Source organism: Acanthochromis polyacanthus, chromosome 19 (assembly GCF_021347895.1).
Source record: "Acanthochromis polyacanthus isolate Apoly-LR-REF ecotype Palm Island chromosome 19, KAUST_Apoly_ChrSc, whole genome shotgun sequence".
Classification (NCBI taxonomy): Eukaryota; Metazoa; Chordata; class Actinopteri; family Pomacentridae; genus Acanthochromis; species Acanthochromis polyacanthus.
This window is the reverse complement of record NC_067131.1, coordinates 32201374-32223591: the sequence shown is the minus strand read 5'-3', so window position 1 is coordinate 32223591 and position 22218 is coordinate 32201374. Positions and strand designations below refer to the sequence as shown.

Genomic DNA, 22218 nt, shown 5'->3' with positions numbered 1-22218 from the left:
TAACTCCAAGATTCCTCACAGTAGTACTGGAGGCCAATGTGATGCCATCCAGAGTAACTATTTGCTTTGAAAGCGAGTTTCTAAGATGTTTGGGGCCAAATACAACGACTTCAGTTTTGTCTGAATTTAGCAGTAGGAAGTTAAAAGTCATCCAGGTTTTAATGTCCTTAAGACAATCTTGCAGTCTAGCTAACTGATCAGTTTCATCTGGCTTCATAGATAAATACAATTGTGTGTCATCTGCATAACAATGGAAGTTAATACAATGCTTCCTAATAATATTGCCTAAAGGAAGCATGTATAATGTGAAAAGTATCGGTCCTAAGACAGAACCCTGAGGAACTCCGTGATTAACTTTAGTCTGCTCAGAAGAGTTATTGTTGACATGCACAAACTGGAACCTATCTGATAAGTAGGATTTAAACCAATCCAGTGCTGTTCCTTTAATGCCAATTGAATATTCTAGACGCTGTAATAAAATATTGTGGTCGATTGTGTCAAACGCTGCACTAAGATCTAACAAAACAAGTATAGAGACTAGTCCATTATCTGATGCTATGAGAAGGTCATTAGTAACTTTCACTAGAGCTGTTTCTGTGCTATGATGCACTCTGAAGCCTGACTGAAACATGATTGCAGCCAAAGGTGCATCTACTAAATACTGACTTGAAGGGGGGAATAATTATGCAAACAATTATTTTATTTATATAATTTTCTTTCATTAACATTACTTTATAGAAATCTGTTTTCACTTTGACATTAAAGAGTTTTTTCCAATAATTTTTTTGTTAAAAAAGCCAAATTTTATTGACCATGATTGATTTATGAAAGCAATAAAAGGATAAAACATCAAAGGGGGTGAATACTTATGATAGGTACTGTAGATATACAGTTGATACCTGTGCAGAGCGGGGGAAAGACACATCGTCCCAGATGACGATGTATAGCATCTGCTGTATTTGGTTCACTGTGATGTTGTGCAGTCAGTCCAGAAATGTCAGAATGTGAGGTGTGCTCTCAGGGCCCACATTGTCATGACGGAGGAGGACTCCATTCTGTGTAATAGCAGCTCAGAGGGTGATGTTACCCCCACACTGCCCTGGGACATTGATTATAGCCCTGTGGCCAGTGATGTTTCTGCCTGTCCTTCCTGATTCTGTGAGGTTAAAACCTGCCTCATCAGTGGAGATAAACTGGTGAGGGATTTCTTCAGCATCCATCTGTAAAACTCTCTGGAATACAATGAAAGACAAGATTGTGTAGTTTAATATGGATCAAATTCACAATAAATTTAGGTTAGATGTGCAGTGTGTAGCATCACAGAGCTGTCTGATTCTCTCTGAATTCCTCTCAGCAGGCCTCGATGCAGTTGTTTCATTTAAAGTTGATTCTTTTCAATTCTTGTCGCTGTTGCCCCTGAATCCTATGTGGAAAGAAATACAACCTGTTATGAAATCTGTCAGGAACCAGTATGAACAGTGCTGATATGGTACATACTAAGTAGCTGATTGCTTTTCTAGAAAGACTTGTTTTTACCTGTTTTCTTGTTGAAATGTCCTGATCACAGATGCCACTGTATATCTGCTAAGATCTGACTGAACTCTCAGTCTGTGGTTCACACCATGGTCAACTAATGTTGCCCAAATTTCATTTGACAAGTTTGGTCCTCTCCTTTTCAGAGCATGTATTCCTGCTTCAGGTCTTCCTCTGCCTCTACCTCCACCTCTTTCTCTACCTCCTTCTCTTTGTATTCCTCCTCTCATTCTCACTCTTCCTCGTCATTCCATTTTGGTTGAAGACAGGTGAACTCGCCTGGTGCCTTTTTACAGAGCTTAAACCTGATTGGTGTGTCTACAATAAGGCAATCGTGTTTGTGCACCTGAGTGTTGTGTTGAACCAGTTGGCTAATGGGTTTGGTCATTTAAAAGTCAGTGCTTTGGAACTGCAAGGAAGTGGCATCAAGATATGCATCTGTGTCTAATGTAACACGTGTGTTTAGTGTTTTGTATTTTACTGTGTGCATTGGTTTGCAAAAAGTGTGAAGCTGACATTGTGTTTATAGTTCTGCTAATCTGGTGCGGTGTTTTGCTCTTTGAGCGGAAGGTTTCAATAACTGTGTCATACTTTTGTTTTTAGGGTTCATGCAATCAAAAAACTCTAATAAATATCCGTATGAGGTCATTAATAAGCATCTGTATGAGGTCATGAAACAGTTTCTTTTCAACATAAAGATCATTTTATTTTTCATCATGTCCTCTGGTCATGGAGGATCACCTGTGGTTAATTAGATGCTACAATAAACAAGAGATTTGAAAACATTTCTTTCCCCTCAGCAGCCACTTTATCAGGAACACTTTCTAGTACTAGACTGGTTCCTCCACCTCCTTCAGAACTAATTTTTTGTGGCACAGACTCAGTGAGGTTCTGCAAACATTCCTCAGAAGTTCTGGCCCACAGTGACTTGTTCTTCTACATCCTGAAGCTGCTCTGCCAGACCGATGTCTGGAGACCGTAGAAAACTCATCAGCCAATCACAATGCTCCTCAGTCTCCTCTACCGCTGAGAAGGCTCCAGGAATTTAATTTCTCCTCCTTGACACTCGTCTGTCCTATTTCCTATACATATTTGTTCACAGGACTCGAGTTTGTTTAACTCTGAGTTGATTTTCAGACACTGAGGTGTTCAGCTGAATCCTTGATGAATGCAAATCCTCCCGTCTCTTTTCCACCTCCACCAGGGATTAGCAGCTACACAGAAACCTGCTAAATGCTCTCTGATGTCCTCTGCTAATTTGAATTAATTGAATCAGTGGTGAAGCTCCACTTGTGTGCCAACCAGGGAAAATCATTTATTACATTCTCAAGTCCTGCCAGTTAATAAGCTTCAGTGAGACGCAGTTCACATCTGGGCAGATCCAGAGTTCAGTGAATTCTCCTGTCAGCCACATTCCATCAGCTGAAGTTCAGGAAGGACAGGTGCTTCCTGTGTTCAGATGTTAGGATCCAGAAACAGGAAGGTTTTAAATCTCAGTAACATTCTGGTTTAGCATGTTAGCAGGGGTAGCATTTAAGGCTACATGATTGATAAATATACGCGATATGTAGGTTATACATTTCTGTTTAGTCATCCACCGTGATGCTGCCACCACCGTGCTTCATCATGATGCTGCCCCCACCGTGCTTCATCATGATGCTGCCCCCACCGTGCTTCATCATGATGCTGCCCCCACCGTGCTTCATCATGATGCTGCCCCCACCGTGCTTCATCATGATGCTGCCCCCACCGTGCTTCATCATGATGCTGCCTCCACCGTGCTTCATCATGATGCTGCCCCCACCGTGCTTCATCATGATGCTGCCTCACATCATGATGCTGCCTCCACCGTGCCTCACATCATGATGTGGCCACCACCGTGCTTTAATCATGATGCTGCCTCCACCGTGCTTCACATCATGATGCTGCCTCCACCGTGCTTCATCATGATGCTGCCTCCACCGTGCTTCATCATGATGCTGCCTCCACCGTGCTTCATCATGATGCTGCCTCCACCGTGCTTCATCATGACGCTGCCACCACCGTGCTTCATCATGACGCTGCCTCCACCGTGCTTCATCATGACGCTGCCTCCACCGTGCTTCATCATGATGCTGCCTCCACCGTGCTTCATCATGATGCTGCCTCCACCGTGCTTCATCATGATGCTGCCCCCACCGTGCTTCATCATGATGCTGCCTCCACCGTGCTTCATCATGATGCTGCCTCCACCGTGCTTCATCATGATGCTGTCCCCACCGTGCTTCATCATGATGCTGCCTCCACCGTGCTTCATCATGATGCTGCCTCCACCGTGCTTATTCATGATGCGGCCACCACCGTGCTTCATATCATGATGCTGCCTCCACCGTGCTTTAATCATGATGCTGCCTCCACCATGCTTCACATCATGACGCTGCCACCACCGTGCTTCTCAGTGGGGATGGTGTGTTTGTGATGATGTTCAGTGTTTGGTGTCCATCAAACATATCTAGTCTGATGGACATAAAGCTCCATCTTGGTCTCCTCAGACCAAAGAACCTTCTTCCAGGTGTCTCCACATGTCTTCTGGTGAACTCTAGTCCAGATTTAATTGGAGCTTTTTCCATCAGAGTCTTTCTCTTTGTCTCCATGAAGCTTTGACCGGTGAAGAACAGAAAACAGTTGTTGGATGAACAGTCTGAAGATGGAACTCCTTCAGAGGAGTCATTGGAGTCTTGGTTTCTTGGTTCTTTAATCTTCATGGTGTCGTTCTAATCCACCAGAGACTGGACCTTCCAGATCCAAAGTCTTTATCCTCCAATCACTGACCTCAGATCATAGATGAAGGACATCTAGAACCAGCTCAGTTCCGTCAGAGTCCTATAAAGAAGGAGAAAACTTTGGAATCTCTTATTTTGTATATTTTAATTCAATGACATTATTGTAGTAAAAATCAGAGAGAACTTTCAAAGGCAGTAATACTTAAATGCTGTACTTCTATTATTACTATAATAATTACTATAATAATAATAATAATAATAATAATAATTGTTATTGCTGTTGTTATAATTAATATTTTTATAATTACTATATTAAAACTGTTTATCTGCTTCATGCATGAATTATTCATAAGCTCAATTTTAAACTGTTCAACTGGATTGATTCCAGTACTGATTTTAGTGACACACACACACACACACACACACACACACACACACACACACACACACACACACACACACACACACACACACACACACACACACACCGGGAGCGGCTCTTTTATCTCCCAGCAGCTCCATTTACCGGAGCTTAAATCGGTTTGTACCGGGCAGGAGGGAGGTTCAGTGACGACGCTCAACTGCACGCGGTCTCCGGTATTTTTCTACCGACAGGCGTCGCATCGCCGTGACTCTCTGTCTGTTAGAACCGGGACTATCTGTCTGTTAGAACCGGGACTATCTGTCTGTTAGAACCGGGGCTGTCGGTATTTTAACGTCACGTCGTGTCTACACCATCTCCGTTTTTGGAGGGGAGGATGATCTGCGGACCTCCGTGAAGCCAGAGGAGCGAGCCGCCGCTCGGGACGTGACTGGACCGGAGGGTCGGTGCCGCCGGTTGGAGGAGGAGGTTACCGGACAGCAGCTGGAGGAGCTCCGCAGGTGACACGGACTGAAGCCGTTAATCAGCCGGGATATTCCCGTCATGTACAAGCGTTTATGTTCACACTGATCAGGGATCGATCACAGATGATCAGTGACCGATCAGTGATCAGAGATGATCAGAAACCTCAGTGTTTAAAATAATCTCTGCTTCAGTTTTATTGTTTTAGAGAATTCAGTCTGATTTCATAAAGTGTGTGTTGTTGTGTGTGTGTTGTGTGTGTGTGGGTTAGGGTCATTTGAACATTAAGAGAACATTAATACAGCATTAGTAGAACATTAATAAAAATAAATAGAACGTTAATAGAACATTGATCAAACATTGATCAAACATTAATAGAACATTAATAGAGCATTAGTCTGTATTAAATGTTGATTATCATCCAGACAGAGGTGGAGGAATCGGGACAAACAAACATGTAAATAAACAAACATCTGGAGGTGACGTGATCAATAGTTTTTATTGATCAGGGAACTTCTTACAAACATCAATCAATATTTGCTGTGAGCAGAAACTTGGAAATAGATCTTCTTCATTTGACCTGCAGACAAGGTTCTGCGTGTTTATATCAGGGTTCTGTCTCAATGTGGTCAGGACTGCTACATGGAGAGATGGAACTTAACAGAACCCTGATATAAACATCAGTCTGGATAACAGGAGGAGGTGGAACCCAACAGAACCCCGATGTAAACATCAGCCTGGATAACAGGAAATGGAACCCAACAGAACCCCGATGTAAACATCAGCCTGGATAACAGGAGGAGGTGGAACCCAACAGAACCCCGATGTAAACATCAGCCTGGATAACAGGAGGAGGTGGAACCCAACAGAACCCCGATGTAAACATCAGCCTGGATAACAGGAAATGGAACCCAACAGAACCCCGATGTAAACATCAGCCTGGATAACAGGAGGAGGTGGAACCCAACAGAACCCCGATGTAAACATCAGCCTGGATAACAGGAGGAGGTGGAACCCAACAGAACCCCGATGTAAACATCAGCCTGGATAACAGGAGGAGGTGGAACCCAACAGAACCCCGATGTAAACATCAGCCTGGATAACAGGAGGAGATGGAACCCAACAGAACCCCGATGTAAACATCAGCCTGGATAACAGGAGGAGGTGGAACCCAACAGAACGTGTTCAGTAACAGATTATAATTCGTCAGCTGATGGTTGGAGGTGATCAATATTATCGGATATTTCTTATTATCAATAATGTTTCAGTAATTTAATGGTGGTTCTTTAGATTCATGGTTCTAAGTGACTCTTCAGTTCCACATTCTATTCTTCTTGTTCAGCTGCTTAATGTCCTGTATTGATGTGTTCTAATTGTAGTTATTTATTATTGATACAGGAGGTGTGATATGCTGTTGGTGCTGATAAAGTATTGATCAGATATTGATTCTGCATTAATGAGTTATTGATACAGCATTGATGTGTCATGATTGATGAAGGAGAATATTGATAAGGTGCTGATGCAGTATTAATACACTTCTGTAGTGGTTCTCATGGTAATTCAAGAACAGTTTTTAGGATGTTTTCTGTTAGTCTGAATCAGTCATTTGGGTTTAACCAGTCAGGATCAGTTACTCAGGATCAGTTACTCAGGATCAGTCATTAGAGATTAGTTCTTCAGGATCAGTTACTCAGGATCAATCATTAGAGATCAGTTCTTCAGGATCAGTTACTCTGGATCAGTCATTAAAGATGAGTCATTAAGGATCAGTTCTTCAGGATCAATTACTCAGGATCAGTTACTCAGGATCAGTCATTAAAGATGAGTCATTAAGGATCAGTTCTTCAGGATCAATTACTCAGGATCAGTTATTCAGGATCAGTCATTAAAGATCAGTTCTTCAGGATCAGTTACTCAGGATCAATCATTAAAGATCAGTTCTTCAGGATCAGTTACTCAAGATCAATCATTAAAGATCAGTTCTTCAGGATCAGTTACTCAGGATCAGTCATTAAAGATGAGTCATTAAGGATCAGTTCTTCAGGATCAGTTGCTCAGGATCAGTCATTAGAGATCAGTTCTTCAGGATCAGTTACTCAGGATCAGTCATTAAAGATGAGTCATTAAGGATCAGTTCTTCAGGATCAATTACTCAGGATCAGTTATTCAGGATCAGTCATTAAAGATCAGTTCTTCAGGATCAGTTACTCAGGATCAGTTACTCAAGATCAATCATTAAAGATCAGTTCTTCAGGATCAGTTACTCAGGATCAATCATTAAAGATCAGTTCTTCAGGATCAATTACTCAGGATCAGTTATTCAGGATCAATCATTAAAGATCAGTTCTTCAGGATCAATTACTCAGGATCAGTTACTCAAGATCAATCATTAAAGATCAGTTCTTCAGGATCAGTTACTCAGGATCAATCATTAAAGATCAGTTCTTCAGGATCAATTACTCAGGATCAGTTCTTTGGGATCAGTTCTTTAGGATCAATTACCCAAGATCAGTTACTCAGGATCAGTTCTTCAGGATTGATTACTCAGGATCAGTCATTAAAGATTAGTGATTAAGGATGTCATTAAGGATGTTATTAAGGATCAGTCAGGTTCAGTGAATTGGGATCAGCCTGATTCTGCCTGTTGGTGCTCCGTCCTGATGGTGTGTTTGTTGCACAGGCGGTGATGTGATCATGATGCTGCCAGTCTCCAGGGTCAAAGGTCAACCAATTGGCATGGTAACCAGCACCACACCCTGGTTGTCCATCAGCAGTGACCCCGCCCCTCAGTGGTTGTGGATGGCCAGCTGGTCAACAGCCACATACCAGGCCACGCCCCCTCCGGTGTTCTACCCTCCAGCTGTGTGGGTACCTGAACACACACACCTGATACAGGTAAAACACCTACAATTCTACAATTCTACAGTTTCATTTATCAGACGCTTTGGTCCAAAGCAACGTACAACACAAGCAAGAATTCAGACATCAGGAAAAACCTGTAGTAAGTGCATAAAGTGCTTCAAGTGTGATTGGTCAAAGGTGTTGCCATCAAGTTGCAGAAGAATTGCCCCCCCCCCCCCCTTTTTTTTTCAACTTTGTCAGCGCTAAATAAGTGCTGGGTTTTGGACTTATTCTACCCCTAAGGTGGAGTCAGATTAAGTGCCTTCAAGAGTCTTCAATTGTCTCTTAAAAGTAGAAAGGGACTCAGCAGAACGCACAGAGTTTGGTAGTTTGCTCCACCATTTGGGAACAACAGAGGAGAAGAGTCTGGCTAGAGATTTGGAGCCGTGCTGGGCTGGAAGCACCAGGCGTCTCTCACATGCAGAGCGAAGTGGGCGTGAAGGGGAGTAGACCTGGATCAGGGAATCCAGGTAGGCTGGGGCCGTTCTTGTAAATGTTTTGTAAGCCAGGAGGAGAGTTTTGAATTTGATTCTGGCTGCAACTGGAAGCCAGTGAAGGGAGAAGAACAGGGGAGTGACATGAGCTCACACCTGATACCTGAACACACACACCTCTCACAGGTAACATTCATTTCTGAATTTTCTTCCATGACACCTGAACTGATTAAAATCTGATCATGGAGATGTTTGTTTTAAGCTCCAGATCTTTTAGGATTTCACAATAAAACTTTGTCAGACTTCCTGTGACTGCATAAACACAAAAAACTATTAAACAGTTTCAATACTCTGAGAAGCTGCAGCTGTATCACTGATCTGACGGAACGTACGGATGGAATCAGTAAGATCCATCTGTGGGCTGGCAGCGGGAACCGTTTCTTCTTCAGACTGAATTATGCTGTTAGATTCAGCTGAGAGTCACACATTTCCCAGCATGCCTTGTGGTCGACTCAGTCTGCTGGGTTTGTGGTTCTGATGAGACCCGGCTGGTCAGCAGCGTTTACAGCACCTCCATAGAGGAGAACCTGGAGATCAGAGGGTGATGGTGGGTTTCTGTGAGGAGTAACGGTTCAAAGCGTTTATCGTCTCTCGTCTCATCTGAAGCGTCTTTCAGTGTTGCTTCCTCTGCAGGCTGGAGATAAGATGAAACTTTAATGATCCCTGAGGGAAAAGAGAAGAATTGTCTGTTAATTACTGGTGGCGTGTTAATTATCTCATGCTGTATGGAGCCATAATGCTGACAGTAAGTTTTGGCATTGAAAAATGTTGAATTGTAAGCGAAAATACAAACATTGAAAAAAACTCAATATTTTTTAGGATATTTTTTGTATTATGATGTTTTACAATGCCAATCTTTAGATTTTTTTACAATCTATTTTTTCACGTTTCACAGGTTTTCAGTTTCAGCTTTCTGATTTTCAGTTACAGTTTTCTTGTTTCAAGTTTCAATCTTACTGGCAGTGTTTTCGTGTGAAGGGCGGGGGCTACGGGGGGCGGGGCTTATAGCGCAAGAACGCGCTTCTTGGTTTTGAGGAAAGGGGACCGCGCCATTTTTAAACAGCCGAGCGAGCAGCAGTAATGTTCAGTGTTTGTGTTTTAAAAACCGGTAAATATAGAAGCAAAATCCAAGCAGCAACGGTCTGAGGAGGAGACCCAAAGCTTCCTGGAACTGTGGTCTTCATATGAAATTCAGTGGAAGTGAGAGGGAGCCTCTTGGACCACACCAGTGTTCGAAACAATCCAGTGGGAGACGGCTACAGCTGTACGAACGGAGCCTGACTAACTCCTCAACAACTAAAAATTCAGAAATGACGACAAGAACCAGAAAAGGCAGCCGGGATGCAGCAGTTTTTGGCCAAAAAGAGCCCCAATTTTTTCCGGCTGCATTCCGTGATTCCAACCAGGTCCCTGAACGCAACAGCTGAGCAGGAGTTGATGCAGGCCGCAGTACCGATCCTGATAGGTAAGTTTTATTTCTTAAACACCCTGCTGTTAGCCGACTATGAATACGCCAGCTACAACAGATCCACATCAATATTATGAACGTTACGCCAGCGAACGTGGTCCGGACACAGGATCAGAGGTCGACTATTTGCTAACCAGTTAGCCACTGCTAAGCTAGTAAGCTATGAAAACCGTCTTATAAAACCTGAGAAACAGCAGCAGCAATATTTCATTACCAGACCTGTATTCAGAACCTCCCATGTTGTTACACAATGACCCATTAATCATATTACTGAACTATATGATAATCATTGAAATTTCCCTTGAAGAACCAATAAACTGTTTAACATTATTAATACGAGTCTAAAACTTATTCAAAAGATCAAATTAACACAATGAAGTGAGGAATACTGGTAATGTGCAGCTATTTTTATAATTTCAAGGTAAAATGCTGATTGTTCTGTGATTTTCCAGCTTTGCAGATGTGGAAATTCAATGCATTCATTACTTATACACAGATTTCTTTGATGGTTTTTAGTTGTTACTCAAATATATCAAGACATTTAGCACTGCTGGAAATTATTACAGGCATTTTTTGTAACATTTTCTAACATCGTAGGGACAAGTTAATAATTAATGGAGAAAGTGGTTTTATATTACAGATGCTATCAACATTTCTTGTTCATTTTATTTAGTTGTCGGCCTTGGATGATGAGGTCCAGTTACCAGGAGCACTAGTCTGCAGCTTACTGGTTCCGTCCTGCAGCTCCTCCACGCTGTCCTCCTCTCTACAGACCAAATCATGTAAGATCTGATTAGACTATGCAGACATCAACATGATCAGTATGTTATCTTTTGACCCATCCTAAAATCACAAAATAGAACATTTATTTTAAGTTAACTGTGTTCATGAAAATAGAAAATAATTACTGACAACTAATGCTGCTTGGGTACTTTATGCAGGATAAAGGAAGCAGGATGCTACTGTGGATCTGCTGCAGTATCTGGAGACGTCAGAGGAACGGTTCTTGGAACAGATCTGAAGACACCGAGACCTGACCACTGCCATGCTCCAGAACATCCAGAGGACGGATGAAAATTCAATCACCTTGGCTGGACTGATGGGACGCATGGTGTCGGTGCTGGAGCGACTGTCACAGAAATAAACTGCATTGTCCACTATTCCTGCCTTTTTTTAGAAAAAATAATCATATTTTTTGTAAATTATTTTCTTGTGATGAAAGATGTGTGTTTTGTCTATAATCTACAGAGATTTTATTCAGTGTTTTTATTGAAGTTTTTACCAAAAAAATTATTTCCGCTGCACAGGAATAGTAGAAAAAAATATAGTACATTAAAAAAAAACTTCATTTGTGCAGATTGCGAGGCAAGATCACCAGCAAACAAGAAAGGAAAAAAAAAAAAATGAGTTGAGAACTGCAGTCCATACTAAGGAAATACAAGGTAAGTAAGTAAACAATTATAGTGGTTGCTTCAAATGGAATGAAACACATTTAGAAATGGGCCCCACATGTCATCAAAGCTTCTTGTTGAGAATTTAAGTGCGCATCTGATTTTTTCCAGTTTAAGGCAGGACATCACATCCGCCATCTACTGTGAATGAGTGGGTGGGCAGGGGTCCCTCCACTTCAGCAGAATTGCCCGCAGAGCAAGAAGCAGAGCAAAGGACGGCGAGTGTCGTCTGTGAGCAGATAGGTGGAGACCTGAGTCGATAAAACCAAATAAAGCAGCCAAGGGACCAGCCTCCAGATTGATGCTAAAAATCTGAGAAAGAGTGTTTAATGCTCCTGTCCAGTATTTACTAATGAAGGGAAAGAGCCAGAACATGTGTATGAGGGATGCCTCAGTATGGTGGCATTTGTCACACAGAGGGTTAACGTGCGGATAAACATGCGACAGTCTGACTTTAGAGAGGTGGGTTCTATGAATGACCTTAAATTGAATAAGGCAATGGCGAGCTCAGAGAGAGGTTGAGTTTACTAGTTTAAGAATTCCGGACCATGTGTCAGCTGAGCGAGAGAGATTTAGGTCTTCCTCCCACGCCACCTTCAGTTTATCGGTGGAAGTGAGCATTAAGTTCTGCATCCTATCATAGAAACTCGAAATAAGTCTTTTCTTAAAAGGGTTAGAACAGGGGTGTCAAGATCCGTTCCTGGAGGGCCACTATCCTGCTTGTTTTAGATGTTTCCCTCTTCCAACACAGGTGATTCAAATGATCAGGCTCGTTATCAGGCTTCTGCTGAGCTTGATGATAAGCTGATCATTTGAATCAGGTGTGATGGAAGAGGGAAACATCTAAAACATGCAGGATAGTGGCCCTCCAGGAAATGAGTTTGACACCCCTGGGTTAGAGGATAGGACAGTATCATACACACATTTTGACAGATAATCAATTGTGCTTTTCAAGCAGATTTCAATCTGAAACATCAGCAACATACCAGTATGTTGTTTCTTACAACATATGTCACACCAAGCTAGATAAACTGCACTACTGCAGCAGATATATTATTGAAGTGTGCTTACATTACATGTCTACATACACTGCTCACAAAAAGTTACTCAACTTTAGGTGACATTTATGGAAATTATAAAAATTAATGCTATGGTGATATTAAATCGTGAAAGTAGGGCATTTAAGCAGAAACATGCAATAGTGATTTCCTCATCTCAAACAATTTATTAAAACAAAAGCTAACAGCAGTGAAGGGTATATCACAATAAAAATGTCTCATGACAGTTTGCACAGAACAGCAGCCTTCAGCTGAAATCCGGTACAGTTGTGTCCCACCAGTAGCGTGATCACGGATGTTCCCAGACAACAGCTGACCTCTGATAATCTATAAAGGTAAATATAGATACTATCATCAATTTATTGCGTTTGTTTAACCGCTATGCAATGGATGCAAATGTGTTTGAGGCTAATTAGCTAAGCTAAGGCTAACACATTCACTGTTAAGAATCAAAGCATCTCTGACAGTTACCTGTCTTCTCAAACGTAATCGCCGTTACCCGTGACTACGATAAAGTGATGTACTGACGTCTTGCGGTGACACGACGCTGCCGCAACTCGGCTCATAGCCGGTGGAAAAGCAAACGGGATTTTCGGCGGCACGAGACTTGATCGAGACCCGCACCGGCCGTCACCTTGAACCAATGGTTCTCATCCGGTTCCCTTGGTGGAAATGAGGCTTTACTGGCGTTTTCGAAGTCCCAGGTCCAGGGTGAACTCTGATCCATGCTTGGTCAAACGAAAATGGCGTTAGCCAGCACAGGGCAATCTCCTGGCTGTCCCCTTTCCTCAAAACCAAGAAGCGCGTTCTCGCACTATAAGCCCCGCCCCTCACGCGAAAACACTGCCAGTAAGATTGAAACTTGAAACAAGAAAACTATAACCGAAAATCAGAAAGTTGAAACTGAAAACCTGTGAAACGTGAAAAAATAGATTGTAGTAAAAAAAAAAAAAAAAATCTAAAGATTGGCATTGTAAAACACATCATAATACAAAAATATCCTAAAAAATATTGAGTTTTTTCAATGTTTGTATTTTCGCTTTCAATTCAACATTTTTCAAAACTTACTGTCAGCATTATGGCTCCATAATGCTGCTCTTCTTGAGTTCTCTCTGCATAAACAGTGACAGACTTTAGCATCTTATCAGCAGGGAAAACTGAATGAAGCCCTCAAATGTGACATGAGACTCTGCAGAATCAGAATCAGGGCGTTCTTCAGTCACGTTGTTGGATGTAGAACCTGCTCAGGAACCTCATAGGAGCTCTGGAGACCCTTCAGCTGGCTGGACTGTCCACCGTGAGCTTCTTCTGGCCTCTAAAGGGCCTCTTACTGCAGAGGGGAACCTCAGGAAGGGTTCTGGTTCTGTATGTGGTTCTAATGGTTCTTCGTAGGGTTCTACTAGTTCTGTATGTCGTTCTATCGGTTCTTCATGAGGTTCTATTAATTCTGTATGTGGTTCTTATGGTTCTGTATGTGGTTCTAATGGTTCTTCATGTGGCTGTAATGGTTCTAATGATTCTTCATGTGGTTCTATTAGTTCTTTGTGGTTTTAATTGTTTGTCATGTGGTTCTACTTGTTCTGTATGTGGTTCTGTTCGTTCTGTATGTGGTTCTATTAGTTCTGTATGTGGTTGTTATGGTTATTCATGTGGTTCTATTAGTTCTGTATGTGGTTCTACAGAACTAGTAGAACTGCATACAGAAGTATGTGGTTCTAATGGATCTGTATGTGGTTCTAGTGGTTCTTCATGTAGTTCTACCAGTTCTATATGTGGTTCTACGTGTTCCGTATGTGGTTTTAATGGTTCTTCATGGGGTTCTACTAGTTCTGTATGTCATTCTAATGGTTCTTCATGAGGGTCTATTGGTTCTTCATGGGGTTCTATTAGTTCTGTATGTAGTTCTACTAGTTCTGAATGTGGTTTTAATGGTTCTTTATGCAGTTATAGTGGTTCTTTATGCGGTTCTATTATTTATTTATGTGGTTCTAATGGTTCTTCATGTGATTCTATTAGTTCTGTATGTGGTTTTATTAGTTCTTCATGCAGTTCTATTGGTTCTTTATGTGGTTCTAATGGTTCTTCATGGGGTTCTACTAGTTCTGTATGTATTTCTAATGGTTCTTCATGTGATTCTACTCTTTCTATATGTGGTTCTATTGGTTATGTATGTGGCTCTAATGGTTCTTCATGTGGTTCCAATGGTTCTGTATGTAGTTCTACTAGTTCTGTATGTGGTTCTAATGGTTGTATATGTGGTTTGAATAGTTCTGTATGTGGTTCCAATGGTTGTTCATGTGGTTCTACTTGTTCTGTATGTGGTTGAAATGGTTCTTCATGTGGTTCTGTTAGTTCTGTATGTGGTTCTAAGCTTTCTTTATATGACCTGAATTATTTGTGGTTCTAATGATTTGTCCTTCAGTCTCTGATGGTTCCTGTGTTTGTGACTTATGATTCTAATGGTTTCTGTTTGTGTTTTCAGTGGGAACATCCAGCAGTTGAAATTGTTCCTCTGGTTCCACCGTTCTACCAGTCTTCCCATTTTCATCTTCATCATCCTCAACCCAAGGTACGCTCTCATACAGACACACTTGCCGGAGACTGACAGGATGCAAACATAACACTGTCATCATGCTAACATGATGCTATCATCATGCCAGCATGACACTTTCATGTTGCTAATATGACGCTATCATCATGCTAACTTCATGCTAACATAGCCTTATCATCATGCTAACTTCATGCTAACAGGGCACTATCATCATGCCAACTTCACGCCAACATGGCACTATCATCATGCTAACTTCATGCTAGCATGACGCTATCATCATGCTAACTTCATACTACCATGGTGCTATCATCATGCTAACTTCATGCTAACATGGCGCAATCATGATGCAAACATGACACTATCATCATGCTAACATGATTCTAACATGGTGCTATCATTATGCTAACTTCATACTAACATGGCGCTATCATTATGCTAATTTCATGCTATCATAGTGCTATCATCATGCTAACTTCATGCTATCATAGTGCTATCATCATGCTAACTTCATGCTAAGCTGATGCTTTGATTGCAGCTCTCGGATGGGTGGATCTCTCCAGAGGAAGTGGGCGTGTTCTTGCGGAGAGACAAACCTCTGCTGCTGACCAATCAGATGATCCCGAGACCAGGTGGACAAACCTCCAGGTCCCGCCTACTGCTGTGTCCGTCTCGACGCTCAGGTAAGAGGCCACTTGTTGCAGGCAGACAAATGTTTGCGTGTTTTTAACTGATGTCATGAAGATCATGTTTAGCACTGTCAGGCTGACATGTTACATGTAGATGACAACATGTCATGTTACATGTAGATGAGACATGTCATGTTACATGTAGATGACAACATGGCAGGTGTTTACCTGTTAGCAGAACACCTGCAGCGTGTCTGCTGCATGATGTTGTCCAATCAGACGCATTGTGTTGTCTCCGAACTCGGAGTGTGTTGACTGATCATCCAATCAGACCAGATGGATTTTCTCCTTCTGAAAGGTGGGGCTTCCCATAGCCAATCAGCACACAGCCCATCTGGAAATGAAGCAGTGACTCCTGGAGGTCGGATGTGTTCTGGGATGCTGCATTCAGGTCTGTCATGTTGCCATGACAACAGAGCTGATTTCTGAGAGGTAATTGGCTGTGTGCTGCTGGAGGTGAATGTGTGTGTTTTCTGCTGGGACACACACACCATTGCCATCATGTAATATGAGGGTGATTGGTGGATCTGAAATCAGCCAGGGGAGCATGATGGGAAATGCAGTTTCAGATCTGAGGCTTCAGACGTGTTTCATCCACAGCGACCTAAAATGGACGGCTGGTCACACTCTAGAATATTCTCTCCATCGATGAACGTAAACCACATTAATACACTCCGTACTTCTCTCGCTTCTCCTTCAGTCGACTAACTGGTTTCTAATGTTCTCTCCCTGTTTTCATCTTTTGTTGTTTCTACTTCCACTTTCATTACAGCAATATTATTGGTTTCATGTTTTTTCCTTTAATCTTTCCTCCAATGTATGATTCTTTTTAGTCCTCTATTTTACCTGATTCACTGCTTCACTGTGTAAAGTGGTGTCCATCTCCATGCCGGTTAGTAGATGACTGTATGTAGCAGTACCTGGATTCTCTCACTTCAAAGTAAACGTCATCATCGTACTTTTAAAGTGTCCCTCCGTCACTGCTGCTACCATCAACTGTCCTGATGACGTCTCAGAAACACGTTCAGACTGATGCTGTCGCTGCAGGTGGAGCTTCTGGATCCATTTCTGAATCGCTCTGATGTTACAACATAGTTTTACAGTGATGGAGTGGAGTCATGGTGAGCTGGTGTGCTGAGCTGCAGAGAGGCAGGAACTTCTAGAAGGACCAGCAGAGACATCTGAGATATTTTAATTTAACTTAACAGAGCCCTGTGTTTATAGTCAACTTAGTGGATTTAAAACCATTTAAAGGCCTGTCCTGTAGAACACCAGTGTGCAGAAACTGTTGGCTGTATTTAAAGTCCATGAATAAAATCTGAGTCCACTTAAAGTCTAAAGGAATCAGACTTCCATCCAACATTTATGACTCCAAGTCCTCCATATTGTGAAGGTTCTACTGGTTCTCATAGCTTCATGATGTTCTTTAGTCCACTGAGTTCTTTATGTGAGAGTTTAGTTTTCATCAGATGGTGATGGGTTGATACATGTTGCTTCCTCAGGGTTTACCTGAGTTTCTGCTGGTTTATCACACTGCAGATCTTCTGCACATTGAGCAGTGGTGAACGCATCAGCGCGGACATTCAGGCTTTCTAACTGGTGGAGTTTATTTAACCTGAACCTGTCTTCTACAGACTCGGTGCTCAGTTAGCCTGTTAGCTTCTTACCTCTGCTGCAGTTTCATTGACACCTTTAGAGGCTACAAGTGTTGTTTGCCTTTTACTAAATTTATTAAAATGATTTTATTGAATCCAGTTTCAATCCAGAAAGTGGAGCCTCTTCCACATTGTCTCACATCGTCTCTAAACACTTTGTTCCTCCATCATCTCCTGCAGACTGGTCTTTCACTAGTTCAGATGTTCTTATAGTTTGAATGAGCTCTGATGTGTGTGTTTATATTAATTATGGAACCACAAAGTAAATTACATTTGTTTCCCAAGTTTCTCCTTCAGACAGCTCCTCCACAGACTTCAGCAGCTTTACCAGAATATTCATGTTTCCTGCTGCCTTCACAGCTAAAGTCAGGGAACTAATGAGACCTATTAGTCCCTCAAGTATGTCCCTACCTGCTACCTGCAGGACCACACAGCTGGCAGAGCTTCTTCTGAGTGTTGCAGTCTGTAGTGTAAAAGGTCATCTCTTTCTTCTCGCTGTATGCTCAGCTGCAGAGGATTGTGAGTAAGAATGACCAGCTGGCTGCAAACTGTACCATCTAGCTCCATGTAGGAGGACGTGCTGGTGTTTTTGAGCTGCTGTGTACTGGGACAAGGGAAGTCTGTTTCCATTCTATACAGTACTGCATTTAGACGTGTTTTCCATGCGTTTCACTGTGAACACTTCTGGAGCTTTAAATGAGAGAACAAATGTTCTTCTTGGTGCAGTCAGAACAGGCTATGACTCTGCAGGATGAGCTCTGATAGACGCCACACTGTATCTTTCATTGAAACAGTGGTAAAGCAGAGACTGACACAGATTTTAATTTCTCAGTTGGTTTTTACTCACAGACATATTGGAGTCATCTGTTTCCCTCTGCAGCCTCTCTGCTAAATTGTTTGAGAGGATGCTCAGATGCAGTTGGAGGCTTCTAGAAGCCAACAAATGCAGATTAAATTTGCTTTTATTTTGTTGAACGTGGGAGTGCATTCGTGTTGTTGGTGTTTTCTGGCAAAGACTCGGTTTCTTTTCCGTTTATAGTTTGTCATGATTGATTTGTCTCAGATTGTCACTACATGCTTACAGATGGAAAACATCTCCATGTAAAATTCAATTCAGCTAAACCTGGACTGAGATCCACAAACAGCATGGCAGGGATTCAACACTCGTGATGTGCTATTAAAAAAACCATGATGCCTTTAAAACAAAGCCTGAATGTGTGATATACAACCAGGAGATGAAGGTGAATAAAGCAAAGGGCCAAACATTTCAACCTCCAGCCTCCAAACATCAGCGTTCATCTTCAACACATTTAGTGTCATAAACTGGAGATACAAACAAGAAGGAACGCCAAAAAACATCTTCGTAGAGAAACAAGAAGACAAACAGTCCAGCGTTGAAAACGTGAAGTCAAGACATGCAGCAGAACAGAAACATCAGATTTATACAGGTGAGACGTCAGGTTTATACAGGTGAGACGTCAGGTTTATACAGGTGAGACGTCAGGTTTATTCAGGTGAGACGTCAGGTTTATTCAGGTGAGAAGTCAGGTTTATTCAGGTGAGACGTCAGGTTTATACAGGTGAGACGTCAGGTTTATACAGGTGAGACGTCAGGTTTATTCAGGTGAGACGTCAGGTTTATACAGGTGAGACGTCAGGTTTATACAGGTGAGACGTCAGGTTTATTCAGGTGAGACGTCAGGTTTATACAGGTGAGACGTCAGGTTTATACAGGTGAGACGTCAGGTTTATACAGGTGAGACGTCAGGTTTATTCAGGTGAGACGTCAGGTTTATTCAGGTGAGAAGTCAGGTTTATTCAGGTGAGACGTCAGGTTTATTCAGGTGAGACGTCAGGTTTATTCAGGTGAGACGTCAGGTTTATTCAGGTGAGACGTCAGGTTTATTCAGGTGAGACGTCAGGTTTATACAGGTGAGACGTCAGGTTTATACAGGTGAGACGTCAGGTTTATACAGGTGAGACGTCAGGTTTATTCAGGTGAGACGTCAGGTTTATTCAGGTGAGACGTCAGGTTTATACAGGTGAGACGTCAGGTTTATACAGGTGAGACGTCAGATTTATTCAGGTGAGACGTCAGGTTTATTCAGGTGAGAAGTCAGGTTTATTCAGGTGAGACGTCAGGTTTATTCAGGTGAGACGTCAGGTTTATTCAGGTGAGACGTCAGGTTTATACAGGTGAGACGTCAGGTTTATACAGGTGAGACGTCAGGTTTATACAGGTGAGACGTCAGGTTTATTCAGGTGAGACGTCAGGTTTATTCAGGTGAGACGTCAGGTTTATACAGGTGAGACGTCAGGTTTATACAGGTGAGACGTCAGGTTTATTCAGGTGAGACGTCAGGTTTATTCAGGTGAGAAGTCAGGTTTATTCAGGTGAGACGTCAGGTTTATTCAGGTGAGACGTCAGGTTTATTCAGGTGAGACGTCAGGTTTATTCAGGTGAGACGTCAGGTTTATACAGGTGAGACGTCAGGTTTATTCAGGTGAGACGTCAGGTTTATACAGGTGAGACGTCAGGTTTATACAGGTGAGACGTCAGGTTTATACAGGTGAGACGTCACGTTTATTCAGGTGAGACGTCAGGTTTATTCAGGTGAGACGTCAGGTTTATACAGGTGAGACGTCAGGTTTATACAGGTGAGACGTCAGGTTTATACAGGTGAGACGTCAGGTTTATTCAGGTGAGACGTCAGGTTTATACAGGTGAGACGTCAGGTTTATTCAGGTGAGACGTCAGGTTTATACAGGTGAGACGTCAGGTTTATTCAGGTGAGACGTCAGGTTTATTCAGGTGAGACGTCAGGTTTATTCAGGTGAGACGTCAGGTTTATTCAGGTGAGACGTCAGGTTTATACAGGTGAGACGTCAGGTTTATACAGGGACAATAGGTGAGGTTTCCATTTAGAGAAAGTCCACCTAAACACTGTATTCCAACAAATGATGCGTCCAATCAGAAGAGAAAATGTCCTTTACAATATTTTGTTTTGAAGTCACAGTTCTGTTCTGTCAGATTAGATGTTGATGTCCCTTCTTGAGACCCTCAGACTCTGGGATGGTCCAGTCAGTGAGGACATCCTCTGGGTTGTCCAGTGGACGTCCTCCTTCATCAGTGTTTTGCTAGTCGGCCCATGACACTTCCAGAAGGTTCAGCAGTGAATCCCAGGTAAACCCCCCAGATGCCATCTACCCACCTGAATGTTCAGGTGGATCCTTTCTCTTCATCCACAGCCACTGACTTCCCTTTTTAGCAGCAGAAAGGTCCTTGATCTCCTGCCGATGAACCTTCCCACGTACTCCCATCTCCTGGAGAAACCTGGATGTCCAGGTGGCTACGAATCCTCCTCAGCCTACTTCTACTGGTCGGACCCTCAGCTTCCAGCCTCACTGTTCATCAGCAGCAAGCTCCATAAATCTCAGCTTCTTGTGCTCAGAGTCCTCCTCTACTGAGCTCTTCCAGGACACTGTGAGCTCCATGATGTAGACGTGAACAAAGCTGACCATGGCAGCAGGTCTGGTAACAAGTTGGTGGAGGTGATCTCAGGTGGAAGCAGAGCTTTTGGTCCAGGTCTACCAGCATCCTCCAATCACAGTCCAAGAGGACCCTTACTCTCCTGGACAAATGTTTCCTGCCTTCAGGTTGACGTGGGTGGAAGGACGTTAATACTCTTCTGCTGCCTCTCCAGAACCAGTTCCAGACACTTCATCACCTGGTTGTTCCTCCAGGTGTCACGGTTTTGGGTGAGGCTGGTCTTTCAGCCCACTAAGATGTGTCTGAGTGTAGCTGGAGTTGGGCAGAGTGAGCATGAATATATTTTAAATCCTGACATTCCCCCTTTATGGAATATTAAGAACATTTTCCCAAATGGATAAACTTTCATCAGAACTGTTAAAACTGCATCCGTGAGGCTTCACTTGAATGGAAACATGATGTCTTTGTAAAATGTGCTTCTTTAACGTGAGATCTGTTGAAATTAAACATGACTGTCCTGATCTGGGAGAATCTTTAGCAGCTCAGGTGTGTTTTCGCCATCAGCTTGTTCTACCACCAGATAAACACCTGATTGGCTGCAGTACCAGCACTGTCCTGCAGGTTCACCACATTCTCTACTGGTTCATTCAGAGATAAACATGACCGTCTCAACAGTTTAATGAAACTCAAACACTGGGCATTAACGAGAACAGCTACACTCTCCTCTTGTTTCAGATGTCGTCACCACCGGCGACATTTTCAGCAGACTGTCACCAGTTAAAGGAGAAGCTCGTAACAGCAACAACCCAGTGGATGTTCAGAGGTTTTTAAACTGCATTTTAATGTACAACAGGATACTCTGCTGCAGTGTGATGCAGTACGCTAAATACTGCTCTCATACTGAGCGTTAACTGGAACTACAGATTATTAAAGAGATCTTTGATCTCGGTAAATTCATCATTACAAGTGTTTGTGAACATGAGCTGAGCATCGTACTGCATAAAGCATCTTTACACAGATGCTTTATTGTTGCTGTGAACAGATTTAGGTCAGTGTTTCCTGAAAGGAGCACAAACATGTGGAGGCGGACTGATCTGCCAACACATCCAGGACACACAGAGATCTGAATTAAAGCTGGAGGTATGTTAGAATATGACTTCAGTGAAACCCCAGCTCACACCGTCATCACAAACTGAACATCCTCTGCAGTGTTGTGGAACTCCCTCATTCATTCTGGACCACGCCAGCTGTTAATGACAGACTGTAGGCTTTTGCAACATTAAAATCCAACAGCATACTCATGATTTATCTACTGTCAGGAGTCT

The 22218-nt window shown here is 42.5% G+C and overlaps 1 protein-coding gene and 1 long non-coding RNA gene across 6 annotated transcripts in view; both read left to right on the top strand.

The window, feature by feature from the left end:
* The first annotated feature begins 4757 nt into the window (after positions 1–4757).
* tcerg1l (transcription elongation regulator 1 like) overlaps positions 4758–22218 on the top strand; it is a 60025-nt gene continuing 42564 nt past the window's right edge. For 3 of the 5 annotated variants that reach the window (XR_007937917.1, XM_051939280.1, XM_051939279.1), the window contains exons 1-4: positions 4759–5177; positions 7820–8034; positions 14994–15080; positions 15598–15742. Coding sequence is in view for 4 of the 5 variants with exons in the window: in XM_051939280.1 (XP_051795240.1) it covers positions 7834–8034; positions 14994–15080; positions 15598–15742 (433 nt within the window). In the remaining variant the exon portion in view is untranslated. Of the gene's footprint in view, positions 5178–7819; positions 8035–14993; positions 15081–15597; positions 15743–22218 lie in introns of all 5 variants that reach the window. The other 2 variants (XM_051939281.1, XM_051939282.1) reach the window with 2 other exon arrangements.
* On the top strand, positions 9553–11258 carry LOC127531056 (uncharacterized). Its single transcript, XR_007937918.1, has 3 exons — positions 9553–9999; positions 10676–10784; positions 10944–11258. It is a non-coding gene; the product is annotated as an uncharacterized LOC127531056 (long non-coding RNA).